Raw genomic sequence first — 24037 nt, forward strand, 5'->3', positions numbered from 1 at the left:
CCAAGTTTTCCCACGGGGTGGAGCTAACTCCTAAAGATTTGATCTCTTTCTTCCATCTCTCTATCTTGGACCTGGGCAAAGAGCACTTCTGAGACCATATGTCTCCTTAGAATAGACCCAAATATCCCATCACGTGGGATCTCCCAAGGTCTGCACTTGGGGGTAGGCCTTGTTAGGTACAAGGGGAATGTCGTAAATCCATCTGGCTGCTGATCTGAAGCCAATTTTCCACTTAGCATCATAAGTAATAATGCTGACATTTAGATCCTTCGTTTGTCTGCCTCTCACGTCTTATTTCTCAGTTGTTCCAGGAGAGGAAGAAAGAGATGTTAACATGCTTACCCTGTAAAACTGCAACAATCATGAAGATCTACTTACGATATAGCCATTTATTGCAGTCTGATGCATTAAGTCATTAACTGACTTCAGTAAATCCAGCATTGTGTCAAGTGCCTCCTTTAATTCTACAGATCCGACACAGTCTTTGCTATATTTTAATAGCTCCTGTAATTAGAAGTCAAGAGTTAAACTTAATATTAGGCAGATATTAATAGCTGGAGAAAATGAATATATTTTTCGCTAACATGCTTTCAAGGAGGAATCCAAAGATAATGGCACTTTTTTGAGTAATTTCTTTCACATGCTATTTGTCACATTAATACTATATTTAATAACAATGTCAAAACTGGGGAAGAAATGGAATAGTGACTAAACAGTAGAAAGTAAAGAACATTCAATACTGGCAAACAATAGCTATTAGGACACACTAGAGATTCGTTTTTAAAACAATTACACATCTTTTTGGTCCTCCATGTAGAGCAATTAATTTTATTCACCATGCGTACACCATAGAACATTGTGAAAAGACATTTTAAAACAATGTTGTATTTATACCTAACATGACATTTTAGGAATCCTTTCACATTACTGAGGGATATTCTATCTTTATTTTTCACTGAGAAGGCTCATAGGAAATACAGTCTCAAAACTGTAAGAAGTATTTGTTTAGTTCCACTTAACAACAGTAAACCTTCTGCAGTCAATCTTGTCCATGTATCACTGTAACTTGTATGGACACAAACAGCTAAAAGCATAGATTCTACTGCTATATCTAGCCCTCCCAGTCAGGGAGCCTACCTATTTCTAGTGCTTCCTTTTTAATGGCTTTGCTACATCTGACCCAAAAAAGTAAGTAAAGAAAGAAATGCTTCATGTAATTACCTTCAACAGTAACTGGTATTTAGTGATACGTTGCACTGGTTTCAGTAAATAGGAATCCAGACCAAGTCTGTGTTTCAATTTTCTTTGACATTCCTGTCATTAAAATAGAATTATTAATAAGTTTAAATTAAGACATTTGCCTATGAAAATGCCAAATGTTCACTGATTAGACCCAATGCATGGATGTTTCTTACATCTCAAGGAAAATTTACCAGAAAGATCGCTGTCCTATATGGTATGGAAATTTTAAGAGGCAGTATATCTGGAAAACTACAGTGAACATTATTTCAAGGATTGGAGAGAGAGAAAATCCCCAAATTTCAAAGACAAAAAAAAATTATGTATAAATTCACAATCATGTGGAATGCTTAAAAAGTCAGAAAGCAATGAATGATCCTATGTTAACATGACCAGAAAGTTCTTCAGAGTATCCAAGAAAATTAACAAAAGGCTCAGTTCCACATGACAAGACCCAGAAAAGAAATAGGTTGCACTGAATATAAATCAGACTGGGTATGAGAAGAGTTTCCTAAATGTCACAAGAAAAATATAGCCTTTATCAACTAGTGCTATATTTCATCTGATTACTGGCTTGCTGCCACTATAAATATAGGAGTCATGACTCTGGGTCCTGGGAACATTGTAGAGTCCATATTTAGGGCAAAATGAAGCTATTTGGGATGAAATGTGCATATAGGAAGTGCAGAACACAAAGGGAATGGGAGAGGATATACCTATGTAAGATCCAGGACCCTCCTCTATATATGGGTAAAATTCAATACATCTAATTCAATTATCAATTTATGGTTAAAAATGGTGAACTGATACATGTATTTGGCTCTTCTCACTCATGAAATACAACTAACACGATGGAAACATTTTTACAAGGCAAAACCTAAAGTTACAAGCTGAGAGAAGGGAAAACATCTACAAAATTTGGAAACTGGCAAAGGGCAACCCCAAGGAATAACTCAATTTATGTTCAAGAACACCTTTCCCCCTCCTCCAAGAATGCCTTCCTCCTCTGAAAGTTGGAGATGAAGGTGGGGTTTAAGAAAAAGATGGTTGTATAAGAAGTAATTTTAAATGCTTGTTTAAGGGGTGGTCCTAAGATGGCAGAGGAATAGGACAGATAGACCAGTTTCTCGAACACAAATTCATCAACAAAACATTTGAACGCTGAGCAAATTCCACAAAACAACTTCTGAATGCTGGCAGAGGACATTCAGATCAGATCAGATCAGATCAGTCGCTCAGTCATGTCTGACTCTTTGCAACCCATGAATCACAGCACGCCAGGCCTCCCTGTCCATCACCAACTCCCGGAGTTCACTCAGACTCATGTCCATCGAGTCAGTGACGCCATCCAGCCACCTCATCCTCTGTCGTCCCCTTCTCCTCTTGCCCCCAATCCCTCCCAGCATCAGAGTCTTTTCCAATGAGTCAACTCTTCGCATGAGGTGGCCAAAGTACTGGAATTTCAGCTTTAGAATCATTCCTTCCAAAGAAATCCCAGGGCTGATCTCCTTTAGAATGGACTGGTTGGATCTCCTTGCAGTCCAATGGACTCTCGAGAGTCTTCTCCAACACCACAGTTCAAAAGCATCAATTCTTCGGCGCTCAGCCTTCTTCACAGTCCAACTCTCACATCCAGGAAAAACCATAGCCTTGACTAGACGAACCTTTGTTGGCAAAGGACATTAGGCACCCAGAAAGGCAGCCCATTGTCTTTGAAAGGAGGTAGGACAAAATATAAAAGATAGAAAGAGAGACAAAAGAGTTAGGGACGGAGATCCGTCCCAGGAAGGGAATCTTAAAAAAGAAAGAAGTTTCCAAACACCAGGAAACACTCTCACCGGCAGGTCTATTGCGAGTCTTGGGATCTCAGAGGGCAACATAACTGGGAGGAAAAGTAAATAAATAAATAATCAAAACCCACAGATTACGTGGCTAACAGCAACTCCCAACAGAGAAGCAGCCCAGACGCTCGCATCTGCCACTAGCAAGCGGGGCCTGGACAGGGAGGCACGGGCTGCACTGCTTAGGATAAGGACCAGGCCTAAATGCCCCAAGGGCAATCTGAGGAAACTAATTTGAGATAGCAACCCAGACTGTGGGATAGCTATCCCACGAAAAGCCCTAACCTAAGACACTGCCAGGCCCACTCACAGAACAAAGGACTGAGCACAGCTAGCCAGCTGTGGACCGGCCCATCCCCCACCGGAGACAGGCAGGAGAGGGCAGCCAGCCAGAGCTGGAAGCGTGCAATCGCAGCCTGGGAGAGGCATCCTCTACCAAACTGCAAGCAGGCTTCGTTGCTAACCAAGACTTCTTGGGATTCTGGATGATTGACATCCACCAGGAGGGTCGCAGCCAGAGATCAGCTCTCCAGAAGAGACACACGGCACACCTGAGAAGGCACGCCCATTGTACACCCAGAAAACTGAGTGGAGGGACAGGGGAGGCAATAAGATGCACCTCCAACTGGGGGTGACTGCGCTGGGCAAGCACCTGGTCACCTGAGCTGCTCGGACCTGGGAAGGGCACAAAACGCAGGCCCAACCAAGTCTACACCTTTGTAGAGTACCCAAGAACCTGAACCTGAGTGGCTTAGACGGGGGAAGTGCATGCAACCCAGGGCCCGCATCAGACAGTTTCCAGCAGAGCAACCTAAAGCCTGAGAAGTGTAGACTGGGAAAGCACACACACTGTGAGTGGGGGCAAACCCAGTGCTGCTGAAACACTGTGAGCACTCCCCACACACTCCAGTAATATTTGTTTGCAGTGTTCCTCCCTCCCCACATCAAGACTGAATAAGTGAGCCTAAAAAAGGGACCACCACTGCCCACTTGTGTCAGGGTGGAAATGAGACACTGAAAAGACCAGCAAACAGAAAAAGCTAAAATCAACAGAGGGAACAGCTTTGGAAATGACAAGTGCAATAGATTAAAACCCTGTAGTTAGCAATGACTGCATAGGGAGGGATCTATAGATCTTGAGAGTATAAGCCAGATCAGGGAACTATCAGAAATGAACTGACCCCACACTGTCCACAACAACACCAGAGAAAGTCCTAGATATATTTTTTATTATCATTTTTAAATTAATTTTTTTTTACTTTTACATCCTCTATTAATCCTTTAATTTTCATTTTTATAACCTACTATTACTTTGTAAAAAAAAAGGACCCTATTTTTAAAGCAAAGTGAAGTGAAGTCACTCAGTCGTGTCCGACTTTTTGCGACCCCATGGACTGTAGCCTACCAGGCCCCTCAGTCCATGGAATTTTTCAGACAAGAGTACTGGAGCGGGTTGCCATTTCCTTCTCCAGGGGATCTTCCCCACCCAGGGATCAAACCCGGTCACCTGCACTACAGGCAGATGCTTTACAGTCTGTGCAACCAGGGAAGCAAACTTCATATATATATTTTATAATGTTTGTGAATTTGTTTTTTTTTTTTAATATTGTATTTTTGAGAATCTAACCTCCACTCTAGATTTTTAATCTTTCCTTTTTGGTATTTGTTATCAATTTTGTACCTTTAAGAACTCAATCTTCATTACTCATTTTTACTTGGGAGTGAGATTACTGGCTTGATTGCTCTTTCCCCCTTTTAACTCTCCTTTTTCTCAACCAGGTCGCCTCTAATTCCTCCCTCCCCTTTCTCTTCTCTATCCAACTCTGTGAATCTCTTTGTGTGTTCAGGGCTGTGGAGAACACTTAGGGAACTGATTACTGGCTAGATCTGTCTCCCTCCTTTTGATTCCCCCTTTTATCCTCCTGGCCACCTCTGTCTCCTTCCTCCCTCTTCTCTTCTCTCTGTAACTCCGTGAACATCTCTGAGTGGTCCAGACTGTGCAGAGCACATAGAGAAGTGATTACTGGCTAGCTTGCTCTCTCCCCTTTTGATTCCCCCTCTTCTACTCCTGCTCACCTCTATCTCCCTCTTTCCTCTTCTCTTTTCCATGTAACTGTGTACCTCTCCGGGTGTCCCTCATTGTGGAGAAACTTTTCATTATTAACCTAGATGTTTTATTATCAGTGTTGTAAAGATGGAGAACTCTTGAGGCTACTGTAAGGAAAAGACTGAAAACCAGAAGCAGGAGGCTTAAGTCCAAATCCTGAGAACACCAGAGAACTCCTGACTCCAGGGAACATTAATTGACAGGAGCTCATCAAACACCTCCATACCTACACTAAAACCAAGCACCACCCAAGGGCCAACAAGTTCCAGAGCAAGACATACCATGCACATTCTCCAGCAACACAGGAACACAGCCCTGAGCTTCAATATACAGGCTGCCCAAAGTTACTCCAAAACCAGACATCTCATAACTCATTACTGGACACTTCATTGCACTCCAGAGAGAAGAAATCCAGCTCCACCCACCAGAACACCGACACAAGCTCCCCTAACCAGGAAACCTTGACAAGCCACCAGTACAACCCCACCCACAGGGAGAAAACTCCACAATAACTCCACAAAAAAATGTAGAGAGAACTCTACAAACTGCCAGAATACAGAAAGGCCACCCCAAACTCAGCAATATAAACAACAGGAAAAGGCAGAGAAATACACAGCAGGCAAAGGAACAGGATAAATGCCCATCAAACCAAACGAAAGAGGAACAGATAGGGAATCTACCTGATAAAGAATTCTGAATAATGATAGTGAAAATGATCCAAAATCTTGAAAACAAAATGGAGTTACAGAGGAATAGCCTGGAGACAAGGACTGAGAAGATGCAAGAAATGTTTAACAAGGACCTAGAAGAAATAAAAAAGAGTCAATATATAAAGAATAATGCAATAAATGAGGTCAAAAACACTCTGGATGGAACCAACAGTAGAATAATGGAGGCAGAAGATAGAATTAGTGAGGCAGAAGATAGAATGGTAGAAATAAATGAAGCAGAGAGGGAAAAAGAAAAAAGAATTAAAAGAAATGAGGACAACCTCAGAGACCTCTGGGATAATGTTAAATGCCCCAACATTCGAATCATAGGAGTCCCAGAAGAAGACAAAAAGAAAGACCATGAGAAAATACTTGAGGAGATAATAGTTGAAAACTTCCCTAAAATGGGGAAGGAAATAGTCACCCAGGTCCAAGAAACCCTGAGAGTCCCAAACAATGGGGACGGAAACAGTTACCCAAGTCCAAGAAACCCTGAGAGTCCCAAACAGGATAAATGCAAGGCAAAACACCCCAAGACACATATTAATCAAATTAACAAAGATCAAACACAAAGAACAAATATTAAAAGCAGCAAGGAAAAACAACAAATAACACACAAGGGGATTCCCATAAGGATAACAGCTGATCTTTCAATAGAAACTCTTCAGGTCAGAAGGGAATGGTAGGACATACTTAAAGTGATGAAAGAGAAAAACCTACAACCCAGATTACTGTACCCAGCAAGGATCTTATTCAAATATGAAGGAGAAATCAAAAGTTTTACAGACAAGCAAAAGCTGAGAGAATTCAGCACCACCAAACCAGCTCTCCAACAAATGCTAAAGGATCTTCGCTAGACAGGAAACACAGAAAGGGTGTATAAACTCGAACCCATGGCAATGGGATCATACTTATCAATAATTACCTTATGTAAATTGGTTGAATACCCCAACCAAATGACAAAGACTGGCTGAATGGATAAAAAAACAAGACCCCTATATCTGTTGTCTACAAGAGACCCACCTCAAAGCAAAGGACACATACAGACTGAAAGTGAAGGGCTAGAAAAAGATATTCCATGCAAATAGAGACCAAAAGAAAGCAGGAGTAGCAATAATCATATCAGATAAAATAGACTTTAAAAAAAAAGGCTGTGAAAAGAGACAAAGACGCTACATAGTGATCAAAGGATCAATCTAAGAAGAAGATAGAACAATTATAAAAATATATGCACCCAAAATAGGAACACTACAATATGTAAGGCAAATGCTAACAAGTATGAAAAGGGAAATTAACAATAACACAATAATAGTGGGAGACTTTAATACCCCACTCACACCTATGGATAGATCAACTAAACAGAAAATTAACAAGGAAACACAAACTTTAAATGATACAATAGACCAGTTAGACCTAATTGATATCTATAGGACATTTCACCCCAAAACAATGAATTTCACCTTTTTGTCAACTGCACATGGAAACTTCTCCAGGATAGATCACATCCTAGGCCATAAATCTAGCCTTGGTAAATTAAAAAAAAAAAAAAACAGAAATCATTCCAAGTATCTTTTCTGACCACAATGCAATAAGATTAGATCTCAATTACAGGAGAAAAACTTAAAAATTCCAACCTATGGAGGGTAAACAACACGCGGCTGAATAACCAACAAATCACAGAAGAAATCAAAAAAGAAATCAAAATATGCATAGAAATGAGTGAAAATGAAAACACAACAACCCAAAACCTGTGGGACACTGTAAAAGCAGTGCTAAGGGGAAGATTCATAGCAATACAGGCTTACCTCAAGAAACAAGAGAAAAGTCAAATAAATAACTTAACTCCACACTAAGCAACTAGAAAAGGAAGAAATGAAGAACCCCAGGGTTAGTAGAAGGAAAGAAATCTTAAAAATTAGGGCAGAAATAAATGCAAAAGAAACAAAAGAGACCATAGCAAAAATCAACAAAGCCAAAAGCTGGTTCTTTGAGAAGATAAATAAAATTGAGAAACCATTAGCAAGACTCATAAAGAAACAAAAGAAGAAGAATCAAATCAACAAAATTAGAAATGAAAATGGAGAGATCACAACAGACAACATAGAAATACAAAGGATCATACAAGACTACTATCAGCAACTATATGCCAATAAAATGGACAACCTGGAAGAAATGGACAAATTCTTAGAAAAGTACAACTTTCCAAAACTGAACCAGGAAGAAATAGAAAATCTTAACAGACCCATCACAAGCACGGAAAGTGAAACTGTAATCAGAAATCTTCCAGCAAACAAAAGCCTAGGACCAGACGGCTTCACAGCTGAATTCTACCAAAAATTTAGAGAAGGGCTAACACCTATCCTACTCAAACTCTTCCAGAAAATTTCAGAGGAAGGTAAACTTCCAAACTCATTCTATGAGGCCACCATCACCCTAATACCAAAATCTGACAAAGATGCCATAAAATAAGAAAATTATAGGCCAATATCACTGGTGAACATAAATGCAAAAATCCTTAACAAAATTCTAGCAAACAGAATCCAACAACATATTAAAAAGATCATACATCATGACCAAGTGGGCTTGATCCCAGGGATGCAAGGGTTCTTCAATATCCACAAATCAATCAATGTAATACACCACATTAACAAACTGAAAGATAAAAACCATATGATTATCTCAATAGATGCAGAGAAAGCCTTTGACAAAATTCAACATCCATTTATCATAAAAACCCTCCAGAAAGCAGGAATAGAAGGAACATACCTCAGCATAATAAAAGCTATATATGACAAACCCACAGCAAACATCCTCAATGGCGAAAAACTGAAAGCATTTCCCCTAAAGTCAGGAACAAGACAAAGGTGCCCACTCTCACCGCTACTATTCAACATGGTTTTGGAAGTTTTGGCCACAGCAATCAGAGCAGAAAAAGAAATAAAAGGAATCCAGATTGGAAAAGAAGAAGTAAAACTCTCACTGTTTGCAGATGACATGATCCTCTACATAGAAAACCCTAAAGCCTCCACCAGAAAATTACTAGAGCTAATCAATGAATATAGTCAAGTTGCAGAATAAAAAATTGACACACAGAAATCCCTTGCATTCCTATACACTAATAATGAGAAAACAGAAAGAGAAATTAAGGAAACAATTCCATTCACCATTGCAACAAAAAGAATAAAATACTTTGGAATATATCTACCTAAAGAAACAAAATACCTATATATAAAACACTGGTGAAAGAAGTCAAAGAGGACACTAATAGATGGAGAAATATCCCATGTTCATGGATTCGAAGAATCAATATAGTGAAAATGAGTATACAACCCAAAGCAATCCATAGATTCAATGCAATCCCTATCAAGCTACTAACGGTATTTTTCACAGAGCTAGAACAAATAATTTCATAATTTGTATGGAAATGCAAAAAATCTCGAATAGCCAAAGCAATCTTGAGAAAGAAGAATGGACCTGGAGGAATCAACCTGCCTGACTTTAGGCTCTACTACAGAGCCACAGTCATCAAGACAGTATGGTACTGGCACAAAGACAGAAATATACATCGATAGAACAAAGTAGAAAGCCCAGAGATAAATCCACGCACCTATGGACACCTTATCTTTGACAAGTGAGGCAAGAATATACAATGGAGAAAAGACAATCTCTCTAACAACTGGTGTTGGGAAACCTGGAGAGCCACTTATAAAAGGATGAAACTAGAACACGTTCTAACACCATACACAAAAATAAACTCAAAATGGATAAAAGGTCTAAACATTAGACCAGAAACTATAAAACTCCTAGAGGAAAACATAGGCAAAACACTCTCCGACATAAACCACAGCACGATCCTCTAGGACCCACTTCCCAGAATATTGGAAATAAAAGTAAAACTAAACAAATGAGGCCTAATTAAAATTAAAAGCTTCTGCACAACAAAGGAAACTATAAGCAAGGTGAAAAGACAGCCTTCAGAATGGGAGAAAATAATAGGAAACAAAGCAATGGACAAGAATTAATTTCAAAAATATACAAGCAACTCCTGCAGCTCAATTCCAGAAAAATAAACGACCCAATCAAAAAATGGGCCAAAGAACTAAATAGACATTTCTCCAAAGAAGACATACAGATGGCTAACAAACACATGAAAAGATGCTCAACATCACTCATTATCAGAGAAATGCAAATCAAAACCACAATGAGGTACCATTTCATGCCAGTCAGAATGGCTGCTATCCAAAAGTCTACAAGCAATAAATGCTGGAGAGGGTGTGGAGAAAAGGGAACCCCCTTACACTGTTGGTGGGAATGCAAACTAGTACAGCCACTATGGAGAACAGTGTGGAGATTCCTTAAAAAACTGGAAATAGAACTGCCATACGACCCAGCAATCCCACTGCTGGGCATACACACTGAGGAAACCAGAATGGAAAGAGACACGTGTACCCCAATGTTCATCGCAGCACTGTTTATAATAGCCAGGACATGGAAGCAACCTAGATGTCCATCAGCAGATGAATGGATAAGAAAGCTGTGCTACATATACACAATGGAGTATTACTCAGCCATTAAAAAGAATGCATTTGAATCAGTTCTAATGAGGTGGATGAAACTAGAGCCTATTAAACAGACTGAAGTAAGCCAGAAAGAAAAACACCAATACAGTATACTAACGCATATATATGGAATTTAGAAAGATGGTAACGATAACCCTGTATGTGAGATAGCAAAATAGACACAGATGTATAGAACAGTCTTTTGAACTCTGTGGGAGAGGGCGAGGGTGGGATGATTTGGGAGAATGGCATTGAAACATGTATATTATCATATGTGAAATAGATTGCCAGTCCAGTTTCAGTGCATGATATAGGGTGTTTGGGGCTGGTGCACTGGGATGACCCAGAGAGATGGGATGGGGAAGGAGGTGGGAGGGGGTTTCAGGATAGGGAACACATGTACACCCGTGGCAGATTCATGTCAGTGTATGGCAAAACCACTGCAATATTGTAAAGTAATTAGCCTCCAATTAAAATAAATAAATTTATATTAAAAAAATAAAAAATACAAATATAAGAACATAAAGAAATAAAAATAAATGCTTGTTTAAGAAGTAATTAGATACAAACAATTGTTGGCGGGGATGTGGGGCAATTAGGTCCCTCATACACTGCTTGTAGGAATATAAAATGGTGCAGCAACTTTGGAAAACAATCTAATGGTTCTTCAAAAAGTTAAACAGAATTGACTTAGCAGTTTCATACCCAGGTTAATGGAAAAGAGAAAAGAAAATAATGTTCACACAAAAGCTTGTACACAAAAGGTGAAGTGAAGTGAAAGTCACTCAGTCGTGTCCGACTCTTTGTGACCCCATGGACTATACAGTCCATGGAATTCTCCAGGCCAGAATACTGGAGTGGGTAGCCTTTCCCTTCTCCAAGGGATCTCCCCAACCCAGGGATTGAACCCAGGTCTCCTGCATTGCACGCGGCTTCTTTACCAGCTGAGCCACAAGGGAAGCCCACACAAAAGGTAGAGACAACTCAAATGTCTATCAGGTGATGAATGGGTAAATAAAATGTGGAATATCCATACTATGGAATATTATTAGGCCATAACCAATGTGAAGACAACAGAAATTCTGCAGGGAGGCAAGAACAATGAAAGAAAGCTAAATTCTCATCTTCTTTCGTGGGAAGCAGCAATATAAGTATGATATTTGGAGATATGGCGGTAAATAATGAAAGAGATAGCTAAAAAAGCAGAAAGTAGTTGCCTCTAGGGAGTGGCAAATATGTTGGTATACATATATGTATATTTTGGGGAAGGTCAAACAGCACCTTTAAATATATATATAAAAGGCTTCCTCAGATGGTAAAGAACCTGCCTGCAATACAGGAGATCCAGGATTGATCCCTTGGTCAGGAAGATCCCCTGGAGAAGGGAATGGCTACCCACTCCAGTATTCTTGCCTGGAGAATCCCATGGACAGAGGAGTCTGCTGGGCTATACTCTATAACGTTGCACAGAGTCAGACATGACTGAGCGACTAACACACACACACACACACACACACACACACACACACACACACACACACATATATATAACTTACTGAAAGCAGAAAATGAATTTATAAATAAGAAATATCCCAGTGTCTTCCACAGAGACTTTATCCAATACTTGAACAATTACTATACCTGGAAAAAGGCGCATTCTGAATACTTCTTCCAAATTGCCTCTGACCTGGGCTTATTCTGACAATACTTCGCATACATTTGAAAATCATCTTTCTGTGATAAAAAGAAAATGCAAATGTATTAGCGATTTGTGAATATGTCCTTTTCTTATCAAGAAAGGCTGAGCAAGAGTGAGTGTGGTCAAGCATCACAGGGAATGTGGCTTAAAGGGCCAGGTTAGAAGCCTTCTTTATATTCCAAGACCAGCATGCCCAGCAAACCGGGGAGAGGGACACATAATTATGCAAGCAATTTCATAACTTCCACTTATCAAGTTTGAGAGTTAGAGGGAAAAAAGCTTTCTCTGAATGAACTATGAAAACAGACTACTTTTTTGATTACTACGAGCTAACCAGGTACCAAGAGATACACTCTTTCTTTGCTCTCAGTTACTCCGTTCCCTAATGAATGAACTTAATAGTAACTCCCAAGGTCCTTGGGTCCCCATTGGACCATCATCATTGTACCAGAACCCTGTGCAGTATCTGCTCACCCTCTTCTCTCTCCCTGTTCATTTGACCCTCATCTAATGGGCTACCTCCTACTCAGTCATTAACACTCATCTCATGAGTCATCTCTTCTATACAGCCATCATTTATACCTCCAATCAATATCAGATGCACTTCTTCTTGGCTCCTATAAGACCCTTTGTACTACATTAATACAGCACAACTGACACTGGACACAGTGGAATCCCTCTTTTCCTATGTGAATAGTCTTGATATTCCACACTGTCTAGTTCAGTGCTTGGCTCAAACTAGGTACTTAATAGTTGATGACTGCTGAATGAATGAACAGATCAATAGGCATTTATTAAACTACTGGTTTCCAAGAACTCTGCTGACCTTACTAGAGATAGAAAAATATATAGGATATGGACCCTGCCTCAATCAGTTTTCCATCTAGTTGGAGAAAGAATTCATGAAATTCATGTGTAAACATGCGTAGTACATGTAAAATTCCCAATGAGTAGCACAGACATTAAGTACCATATAAGTTCAAAGGCAAGAGGAGCTGCTGTTGCTTAGGGAATTAGGGAAGAATTAGGGAAGAATCTGGCCATGGTTTCAGTTCAGTTCAGTTCAGTTCAGTCGCTCAGTCGTGTCCAACTCTTTGCAGCCCCATTAACTGCAGCACACCAGGCCTCCCTGTCCATCACCAACTCCTGGAGTTTACTCAGACTCATGTCCATTGAGTTGGTGATGCCATCCAACCATCTCATCCTCTGTCGTCCCCTTCTCCTCCTGCCTTCAATCTTTCCCAGCATCAGGGTCTTTTCAAATAAGTCAGCTCTTCTCATAAGGTGACCATGATTTAAATGCCTTTAAATGTTAGGATATATTGAGAAAGGTTCTGCCTTATCCTTACTATCTTCTCACTCCATAAACACTTCCTGAGATAAGATATCTCCTTGGACACTTTCAGTGATCACCTCTATCAAACTGACTCTCAAGTCAAAACAAAAGTGATCTTTCAGGAAGTGGAGGAGCTAGATAAGCAGAGAATATTGTGAGAGAAAACTCTAATGGAGGAGAGTGTGATTATAGAGCCTGGGAAGTCAATTATACTAAGCACACCCGTGGGACACAGAGACATGAGCCTCCTTGAAAGATATTGTAGAACAACAAGAACACACAGCTCCCTGTTTTGCAAAGTTCCTGTGATAGATGCCTTGGTGTCTGAAAGCCAAATATTTGATTTGAAGACTTCACATACATTAGAGGGGACTATCAGGGCATCTCTCAGGCTAGAAATTAACCAAGCCAAGAATGGTGTGCCAAGATGATTCCAACTCTTGCATCTTCATAGTCAGGATGGTCCCTGGACTCCTGGGATCACCCAGGGGTCAGAGGTCACAAGCTGAGCCACTGTAGCATTTGATGCCACAGAATACAATAGCCATTTGTATGCTCCAATACACCATTCCTGTAACAAAACTTGATTTAGCATTAAATACTTGCTGGAGTGATGTGTCGCCTGCAAAAATAAAAGGATATAAAAAATGATGCCTACCTTGTCTCCAAATCTAGAAAATGACATGCTATGTTGGTGGCCTATATATTTATATATTTTGAAATAATCATTGAACTAACCCTTTCCAGGAAACAAGATCCCACTCTTTCTGGAGCATCAACACAATTTTCCAGACTGCTCATGAAAATGCTGTAAAAATTTCAAAGAAAAAAATATGATTTTATGTGAAATATGCTATATTGGTCAACAACCATTTAAATAATAATCACAAAAAAAGAAAATTCAATTCAGCAATTACATACTTGTTATGGAATTCATATATTTCTGCCATGTTTCCAAAGAGAACATCCCTTTTACTTCTCAGGAGAGGTGGCATAAGAACAAACATCTCTGGATTATCCATCTCCGCTCTATAGCCCTACCCAAAATAAATATATTTATTCATTTAAAAAATAGTCACATCATCATTCGATTGGGCCACCAAAGATACAAGTACAGCAGAATGTATATGGGATTAGAGGGTAAAGTTGTTTGTAATTTTATTATTCATATCTTCTAGTTCCCCCAAGTTATCCACTATTATTATTATTTTCAATAGCAGGACAAGGAAGTTCAGGTTTTCTACTCAGTGGGTAGAAGAAAGGGACAACTTTTTGGCCTTTAGTGTAGCTAAAATGAAAGAAAATACAAACCAGGTATGAAAGATGATATTACAGGTCATTAACTTCTCCTTAAACATGGAATAAGTGTTTGAGTTTTGCCAGACCAAATTAATATTACTAATATGACATTTGTAACAAGTGAATGCTTTTCTCCATACTTAGGGCTTTATCTTATGATCTCTAAATAGCACCCTGGGAATAATTATAACAATCCACTGTATTCCTAACAGAACAGCTTATCTCTTCTGTAATGAATTCTGAAGCCACAATCCTCACTACAGAGGGAGAACCTGAATGCACACATTTAACAATCAAGGAAGGAGACAAAAAGCTAAGTTTGCACTTCCTAATGAATTCCAGAAAAAGAATGCATGTGAATCAGTTCTAATGAGGTAGATGAAGTTGGAGCCTATTATACACAGTGAAGTAAGTCAGAAAGAAAAACACCAATACAGTATGTTAACGCATATATATGGAATTTAGAAAGATGGTAACGATGACACTATATGCAAGGCAGCAAAAGAGACACAGATGTAAAGAACAGTCTTTTGGACTCTGTGGGAGAAGGCGAGGGTGGGATGATTTGAGGGAATGGCATTGAAGCATGTATATTATCATGTGTGAAACAGATCACCAGTCCAGGTTCAATGCATGAGACAGGGTGCTCAGGGCTGGTGCATTGGGATGACCCAGAGGGATGGGATGGGAAGGGAGGTGGGAGTGGGGTTCAGGATGGGGAATACATGTACACCCATGGCTGATTCATGTCAATGTATGGCAAAAACCACTACAATATTGTGAAGTAATTAGCCTCCAATTAAAATAAATAAATTAATTTTTAAAAAAAGACAGGAAAATACAATATGAGTCACTTACCAACAAAACAGTAAACAGTTCCCTAACATATGCCCTCTCCGTCTGTATCAGCTCATTTAGGACGTGGCTAAAATGAAAGGACCGTATTTGTCAGTTATTTTATGGCTTTAGAATTGTATTGTAACATTTCATTTATTATCATGATAAATTGTCTAAGATGAAAATTAGCAGTGCAGAGGAACTACCCATGGTTTGGTTTTATCATCAAAATAAAAAATTAATTCTATGGTTTGTAGAATAAGTACTACCCACAAGACTCTTTAAAATGTATTTAAAAAAAAAAAAAAAAGAGGAGTGGGGCTCAGGAGTCATTTTTAAATGAGGAAAAAAAAACAAAACTAATTTTATTTCCAACTCACTAAGCTTAAGAATCATTTACTAAAAACTCACAAATCTATTCCTAAAATACTTTCTTGGACAGCACAATTTCTGTGCTATTGTTCTCCCTCTCTCTCTCTCAGAAAAAAATCATATAAGCATTTTAGACACAATTTTCCCTTTTTCCTCAGTAATGTTTTGAAGTTTTCCAAGACATGATATGAATTTATAATACTGGTTTTCCCAAATATAGATCATACTTAACTTTCTGTAGTAACTTTGTTTACTATCTCTTTAAAATAAAATAAAATACATTTTCCTTCCAATGTGATTTCCAATTGACATTGTATTTAAAATTTATTTCCTCACTCCCCAATGTTATCCATTTAATGTAACTTCTTTTTCTTTGTTTTTTGTGTTTTGGCAGCACCACACAGCAGGCAGGATCTTCATTCCCTGACTAGGGATTGAAGCCATACCTGCTGCAGTGGAAGCTTAGAATCTTAACTTCTGAACCACCAGGGAAGTCCCTAATTTAACTTTTATCCTTGGCCTCTTTTTAATTTAATTTTTACACTTTTATAAATTTAACTAACATTTAACAATCTTTGCATATAACTCTGTTTCAAATTATTTGTTACTTGCTCCAAACTACTGGTTACTTACTCAAAACTCTGTGATATAAAATTTAAAAGGTGACTTCATATGTGTGGAATGTTAACATAATAATATGAAAGTGAATGAAACGATTTTTATTAGTACCTATAAAATCATATTGTATATCTACATAATCTTCTGTAGTTTTTGAAACATTGACCCATTCACTCTCACCTCTTTCATAAAAGAGGAGACTATGAATCTGAAAAGATCTAGTTAATTTTCAAGTCACATAAACAGAGCATAGGTTGGCCAGGACTTCTGACACCTTCTCTAGTGCACATTTGATCAAACCCAGCAGAACCATATTCTAGGAACTCAAAATTCTAAGTACATTTGCTTTGAACACTGAATCAGAGCCTCCTACTGGTAGATATGTATATGGGTGTATGTTAATAAATAAAAGATACTTCTTTAAAATATCCAAGCTATTGTCATTGTCCAAATTGGAGGACTGAGCAGAACTTCTCTTCTCCTGACAATCATACACTGCTTCAGTCTGAAATGAAAAGAAAAGTGAAATTAGCATCTATGTAGGTATAGTTCTTCTTCATGGAAATGTAGCCCAAATTAAGTTTTCTTCTTTCTACATTCTAACTATATAAACTAAAAAGTAACACTATGATTATGATTTTTCTCAGAAATAACTTTGATATATACTAGTTAAAATTATTTTAGTTGCCTAAGAGGACAGATTTAAGATATTCATTACAATTTACTTTATACATTAAGTAATGTTTCATCTCTGTAGCACTTCAGGGAAATGAGGTTAATTCCTAAAAAGTTGATTGTCCTGGGACTTCCCTGATGGGTCAGCAGTTAAGACTCTGCACTTCCATTGCAGGGGGCATGGGTTCCATTCCTGGTTGGGGAACTAAGATCTGGACCCAAAGGGAAAAAAAAAGTTGACTGTCCAGGAAAGGGAAAACCGAGTTTCAGAGAGCTTTCACAAAGGGCCAAGGTCACCTAGTAAGTGATAAAACTGCCAAACCCATGGTCAGCCACCATTATTACATTCCCTCTTTTTTTGGATTTGTGTGTGTGTGTGTGTGTGTACCATTTTTTAAGGTCTTTTCTGAATTTGTTACAATATTGCTTCTGTCTTAAGCTTTGTTTTTTTTTTTTTTGGGGGGGGGGGTGGTGCTGCGAGGCATGTGGGATCCTAGATCCCCAACCAGGATCAAACCCACACTCCCTGCACTGGAAGCACAGTCTTAACCACTGGACCACCAGGGAAGTCCCTCATATTCCCTCTTTAAAAGTGTACTTTAATTTCTGTATGCTCCATGTACCAAGTGTTATCATTTTAACTACTATAATTAAGACTGAAAATACTGCATACTGTACTTCTCAGATAGGTATGTGCCATCCACTCCTAAGAGGGTTCTGTAATACAAGGCTGAAAAGTTTTGAACCATCAAATTTTAAATGCCTAAGGATTGTGCAAATTGACTTGACTTGGAAGTATATGTGCATTTGGGAACTGGAATGACTAGCTAGGTATCTCACCAATGAAATGTACAGAATCACAGCCTTCTATTTTTACCCTGGGGATATGCAAATGAATAAATCCACATAGCTATTAAGGCAGGCATGACTTGAAACCAGAACCAAAAGACACAGCAGACTAAGGAATTTGGCATTCAGCCTGTTTCCTTCTTGAAACCAGAAACTGTGGCTGTAGAACATGATGATCGACATGGTGTGTCAGTATGGGTCATTTGCTAGCCTGCTAACAACTACATAAAACACTTAGAGCATTACCATGCACCACACAATACTCAAAGTACTTCATAAAGACTAGATTATTTTATCTTAGTTATACTAACTCCATAATGAGGGTGTTCTCTTATTACCTCCATTTTATAGATAAGGAAACTGACTTCCAGAGAATTTGCCCAAGGTTATGCAGCCAGTAAGTGATGGAGGTGGGCTGAAGTCAGGCATTCTAGCCACACAATCTGTATCACATGCTATCCTGCCTCTGGGAGATACATTCTTGGCCTTATTTACCATCAAGAACATACAAAGAAAACGTAAGATGCTGCAGTTATGAGGCGACTACTCTCTGCAGATACCAGATTGTCATGAATAACTCAGAAGGAAACTTGAATCTACCAAGAAAAGAATAGGTGTGTTTTTTTAGCCTAGCAGGGAGTCCATTAGAACCTGTCCTTTGTCCATGCTTTCTACTTGCAGGACTGGAATCACTTATGAAAGGAATTTCATTTTGTAAAAAGGTGCAGCACTTATTCAGCTGAATTGAGGTGCAGGCAGGAAAGAGAAACTAGAACTTATATGAGATGTTCTACAGCATTTATTCTGAACTGGAGTCAAGACTTGAGAAACTGCTCATACAACTGGGGCTAGGCCAGTACTGTAATTAGACATAACACAGCAGCACCTTTTTCTTCTAGATATAATGGGCTTTCAAATGCACAATATTGGTTCAGTGAATGAAAAATACGGTTTTAGCCCCATCCTGCTTCTGCAACTACAGCAATAAAGCCAATTTTGAATTAATTAATGATATTTACTTTTATGTTGCTCTGATTTTGTCTCCAAGTCTTCTTCCCTGATAGAGAAATATAAGAGAAGAATTTCAAACAAAAATTAAAATCAATACTTTCATAAAAATATGTGCATGTGTATTAAAAAGAGAGATTAATGTGCCAACATGTTTATATTAGTATTTTAAAATCACACTATATATAACAGATGATTGGTTAGACTTATTTATATGATTTCAACTTCTCATAGAGCATGATTTTGCCATGTATTCACCCATTCTCTCATTCATTGAACACTCACTGGATTGCTGAGCAAGCATGAAGTTAGGTGTTAGTACCTATGACTATTTGCAGATTTAGTTATCATTCTAATATATAAGCATTTAATCAAATTGTAGCTCACTGATTAACTGAATCAAAAAGAGTTTCAGGATAAAATCTCAATTTAACTAATAATTAGAGCATCTGACATTTATTTGGCACTTACTATATGCTGGACACTATTCTAAGCCCTATATGTGCATTTGCTTTTTTACCTCTCAAATTGACCCTTGAAGATAAGTACTACTTTCCCATTATATAGGTTAAGCATAAGATGTCCAAGAAGCAGAAGTGGTACACAAATCTGTATAATCTACTGTCAGAATTCATGTTTCTAAGCACTCTATATAAAACAACATTACTGAAGCACATTAAAATGCTAAAACAAAACCAAATTAAAAAAAAAAAACCCAACTTCATCAAAATTCCAAGCTTCCATCTTTCTGTTCTTCCTGTGTAATCTTTCTTTTTGTTCTGTTCAATCTTTCTGTTTCATTTACAAAGGGTGAGCCCTTGTATTACCAAGCAAGGAGTCCACATGCTCCTCCAGAGTCCAGGGCATGGTCCAGTCAAAGACTAGGCCATTCAAGTTCCTAAGTCTCAGGGCTGCTGAAAAGAACCCTGCCCAGAAGGGCTGTGTGCATCACTTCTCACCATGAAAGGAACAGATTTCTTGTCCTTTCTGCCTCTACTGGGAGCCACTGCAAGGCCCACTCAGGGAAAGACTCTGCCGTTAATGAGTTCTCTAAACTTTATCCTTCTCTCCATTTACTTAAAATATATTCTATACAGGAATTTTTACCTTTATATAATATATATGTAAATGGATAAATATAAATTAGACTTAGTGGCAATTACCATATAAAATTAGTTTCTCAATAAATATTGATGTCCATCACTTTAAAGAAACTTGATATCCAGAGATCCAAAGTTACTTATAAAGCAAACTTAGGGAGCTTTACAAACTAGCTTTTACTAATTAATTCTTTGCAAATACATTAAGAGATGAAAAAGGAGTGCATACAAAATTTATGAGAAGTATATCTTTTTTGAAAAGCAAGGTATTGGGTTGGTCAAAAAGTTTGTTCAGGTGTTTCTGTAAGACGTTACAGAAAAATCTGACCTGAACTTTTTGGCCAACCCAATAGATGTCTTCATTCTTTTAATAATGTGACTATGCTGCTGCTGCTGCTAAGTCGCTTCAGTCATGTCCAACTCTGTGCGACCCCACAGATGGCAGCCCACCAGGCTCCACCGCCCCTGGGATTCTCCAGGCAAGAACACTGGAGTGGGTTGCCATTTCCTTCTCCAATGCATGAAAGTGAAAAGTGAAAGTGAAGTCGCTCAGTTGTGTCCAACTCTTCATGACCGCATGGACTGCAGCCTACCAGGCTCCTCCGTCCATGGGATTTTCCAGGCAAGAGTACTGGAGTGGGTTGCCATTGCCTTCTCCAGAACTGAGCTTACATTCTAGCAAAAGAAACAGAAAACAGGCAATTATACTAAAGCTAGGAAGATATGAAGAGGGGCTTGATATCCCACAGTATAACGCCTGACCAAACTGGGGTGCAGGAGAGGAGGAGAGGCAGGAAGGAAGAACTTACCTTAAGCAAGAGAAGAGAACACTAGGTGTAAAGTCCAAAGGGCAAGACAACTAGGGGCATTTAAGAAGGGAAAGTGGGAAACAGGGAGACTGCTATAGTTGTCAAGGCAATGGATGGGTGTTAGCTTGGATTAGGAAAGTGGCAGTGAGGGCTAGCAGGGCGGATTCGAAGAAGTGGAATTTTGGACTGATTAGAGGTGGGGATGAGTGAGAAAGAGGAGCAGAAAAAATGGCATCCTTTTGGGGTATGCTGAGACTGAGCTGCCAATAGGAAATTCAAGGAGGCAAATTGTAACTACAGACTCTGAAGTTTAGGAGAAAGATCGAGACTAGAGCTACAGGTTTAGGAGCTCAAACCATTTTATCTCTCACACACAATGTTCTTTCATAACTTCCCTCTATATGAAATATTAATTCAGCAAAATATTTATTACATCTTTCTAGGTGCCAGACAAAAGATTCTATTTGATGCAAATTAATAAAGATAAACAAAAACAACAAAAAAAACAGTTTGACTTTTTTTTTTTGGTTTAGTATGGTTGACTTATTTTATTAAAAAAAAATTAACACTTCCGTGTTGATTTGACCAAATCTCATATTTTTTTTAACCAAATCTTATATATTTGACTTAGCAATTAAAAGTTTTGAAGAATTATTTGGACCTGATTGTTATAATTTCCATTACTCACAGACCAAGTAGGTAAAATGAACCGTGTTTGTAGCATAAATGATGCTCTGATTTAATTTAGGAACCATGATAGATAACTGATATAATCATTTATCCATCCATGTCATTTATTCAGTAAGCTGCCATCTTCCTCATAAATACCTTAGGCAAATTCAAGCTACTCCCAACAAATAGGCTTACTGTGGGTGACACAGTCTCTAAAATGAAAGCAAATTTATTTTAACAAATTTAAGTTAAAAGCCAATTGTTTTCTTTGTTTTTGTCTTACGAGTGGTCATCTGATAAAAGAGAATAATCCACTTTTTATATAGTTATTTTCCAATATAAGTGGATTGCTTATTATGAAAGCTAATGGATGCTTATGATGAAAAAAATGAGAAAGTTAACCTTAAGTAGAATGTGAGAAGGAACTGTTGCTGGTTTTAGGTGCCAAACTGATTTTTCACATGTACACAAACTCAGAAAATGTACTGATGAAAAGTAATAAAGATGGGTACCTTTTGAAAAAAGTTTACATGCTTGAAAGAAAGAATATCCAACTCCCACTGCAGAAAGAAAGTGTAATGCCATTAAATAAGAATATCAGAAAGAAAAAAAATGAAACAACACAAAACAAAATGTACTTTTAGTGACTAAGGCCTTGAACGGATCTTGGGCAGTCTTTTCAGAGCTCTGTTCTTCAACTGTTCAGAGGAGTTGAGCTTTTAGAGAACCATAAAGCAAGAGGCCTTCATAAGAGGGAAGGAATAGTCTGGTTTATTGAGTATTTTTAAGTATTCTACAATTTTTTAACTTTGCCTTCAGTAGGTATTTCACTTTGAAATCAATAGGCATTATTATTCCTAATTTACAGACAAACAAAACAAGGCAAAATCAACAAAACAGGTTAAGTGAACTGTCCCTGGTCACACACCCCAGGAATGGAGCCAGAAATGCAACTGAGTTCTGTCTTCTGCTTAGGAATATCAACCTATTCTATTTTTATTCTCATAGCTGTTGGTTTTGATCCCCTATTGGTTTTTGTTCTTCTTATTCTTTTTTTCCTAGTATCTTCTTAGTATTATTCATTTATGGCAATGCTTATAGTTTTATTTGTGAGTATATTTTTATATTTAATAACCATTAACTACATGACTTTTATCATCTTAGCTTAGTTACCTGCTTTCATCACTTGGTTTTAATATGATCTCTGCTGGAGCTGAGCTGGACTTTTATATTCATTATGCCTGGCTCAGGCTTTCTCTGATTTTCAAAGCAGTTCCCATATATTAATGAAGTCTCTGATTCTCTCAGATCAAAGAGATGGAATTTAGGCCCACCTTCACAAACTTAACTAACTTAGGGCCCCAAAGACCAAACTACTTTCCCCTAAGGGGCTCCAGAGGCAGCTCAAGGAAAACCTTGGGGCAATAGTCATCTTATTTCCAGAGTAGCTCAATACCACAGAGAGCATCATTATTTTATCCCACAGAACTTAGAAAATAGAAATAAATATTACATGTTTAAAATCGTCTACAAAGATTAAAACAAGTAAATGAACTCTCTAACAGTTAATTACTAGCAAAATTATTTGATTTACCTGTACGTCTTTAGAAAAGTCAATCTATTTGATTATCTAAGCCATTCACTTATTAGAAGCCTATAAGAACCAAATAATAGTTTATCCCTATAAGTGGTAAACGCATGTATGTATATACTATTTTCATATGCTTCCTTGCACCTGCTGAAGAAAAGGGTGAATTGTGAGTTTGATGCTAGTATAAAGTTCATATTCACTGCAAAATTGGGAAATTCAGCCCAGATTTTCATCATCCTGTACTGTACTATATTACTACTATGTTTAATTATTGTACAATAATCTCTATCATGACTCCTGCCTTCTGCAATACAATCTGCACATGACCAAGGATGCTTAAAAAAAACAATTCCTATTTCTCAGGATTGAAGAATGAGTTCAGTATTTACATTAAAAGTAACAAAGTAAACAACAGCAAGAAGAAAAGAGAGAGAAAAGGGGAATCTAAGATACTCTACCTTGTGTAGGTGAAAAAAATGGTGCTCCAGATCTGACCAAATTGTCAGAAGCAGATACTACAAACGGAATCGGCCTCACATGTTTATCTGTCAGGTTTCTGAAACCAGCCTGTTGGTTCTCAAATATACTTCGGATGTTTTCAAGCTTGAGTTGGATGGTCTGCATTTGAACCTGCAGGTTACACAAGAAATCTATGAAATATTTTCTGAAATGGGGGTCATAACAAATCCTATTACATTTCTCAGTCTCAGACAGAT

General features: G+C 38.2%; 1 protein-coding gene across 8 annotated transcripts in view; it reads right to left on the bottom strand.

The window, feature by feature from the left end:
* MCF2 (MCF.2 cell line derived transforming sequence) overlaps positions 1–24037 on the bottom strand; it is a 125404-nt gene that overhangs the window by 26581 nt on the left and 74786 nt on the right. For 5 of the 8 annotated variants that reach the window (XM_070784608.1, XM_070784605.1, XM_070784610.1 and 2 more), the window contains 10 exons: positions 23780–23951; positions 22243–22290; positions 19161–19198; positions 17034–17122; positions 15649–15715; positions 14413–14528; positions 14230–14299; positions 12098–12190; positions 1222–1314; positions 379–504 (listed from right to left, as the gene is read on the bottom strand). In XM_070784608.1, coding sequence (XP_070640709.1) covers positions 379–504; positions 1222–1314; positions 12098–12190; positions 14230–14299; positions 14413–14528; positions 15649–15715; positions 17034–17122; positions 19161–19198; positions 22243–22290; positions 23780–23951 — 912 coding nt within the window. The remainder of the gene's footprint in view (positions 1–378; positions 505–1221; positions 1315–12097; positions 12191–14229; positions 14300–14412; positions 14529–15648; positions 15716–17033; positions 17123–19160; positions 19199–22242; positions 22291–23779; positions 23952–24037) is intronic. The other 3 variants (XM_070784606.1, XM_070784612.1, XM_070784611.1) reach the window with 1 other exon arrangement.

The sequence above is a fragment of the Bos indicus genome, chromosome X, assembly GCF_029378745.1.
Source record: "Bos indicus isolate NIAB-ARS_2022 breed Sahiwal x Tharparkar chromosome X, NIAB-ARS_B.indTharparkar_mat_pri_1.0, whole genome shotgun sequence".
Lineage (NCBI taxonomy): Eukaryota > Metazoa > Chordata > Mammalia > Artiodactyla > Bovidae > Bos > Bos indicus.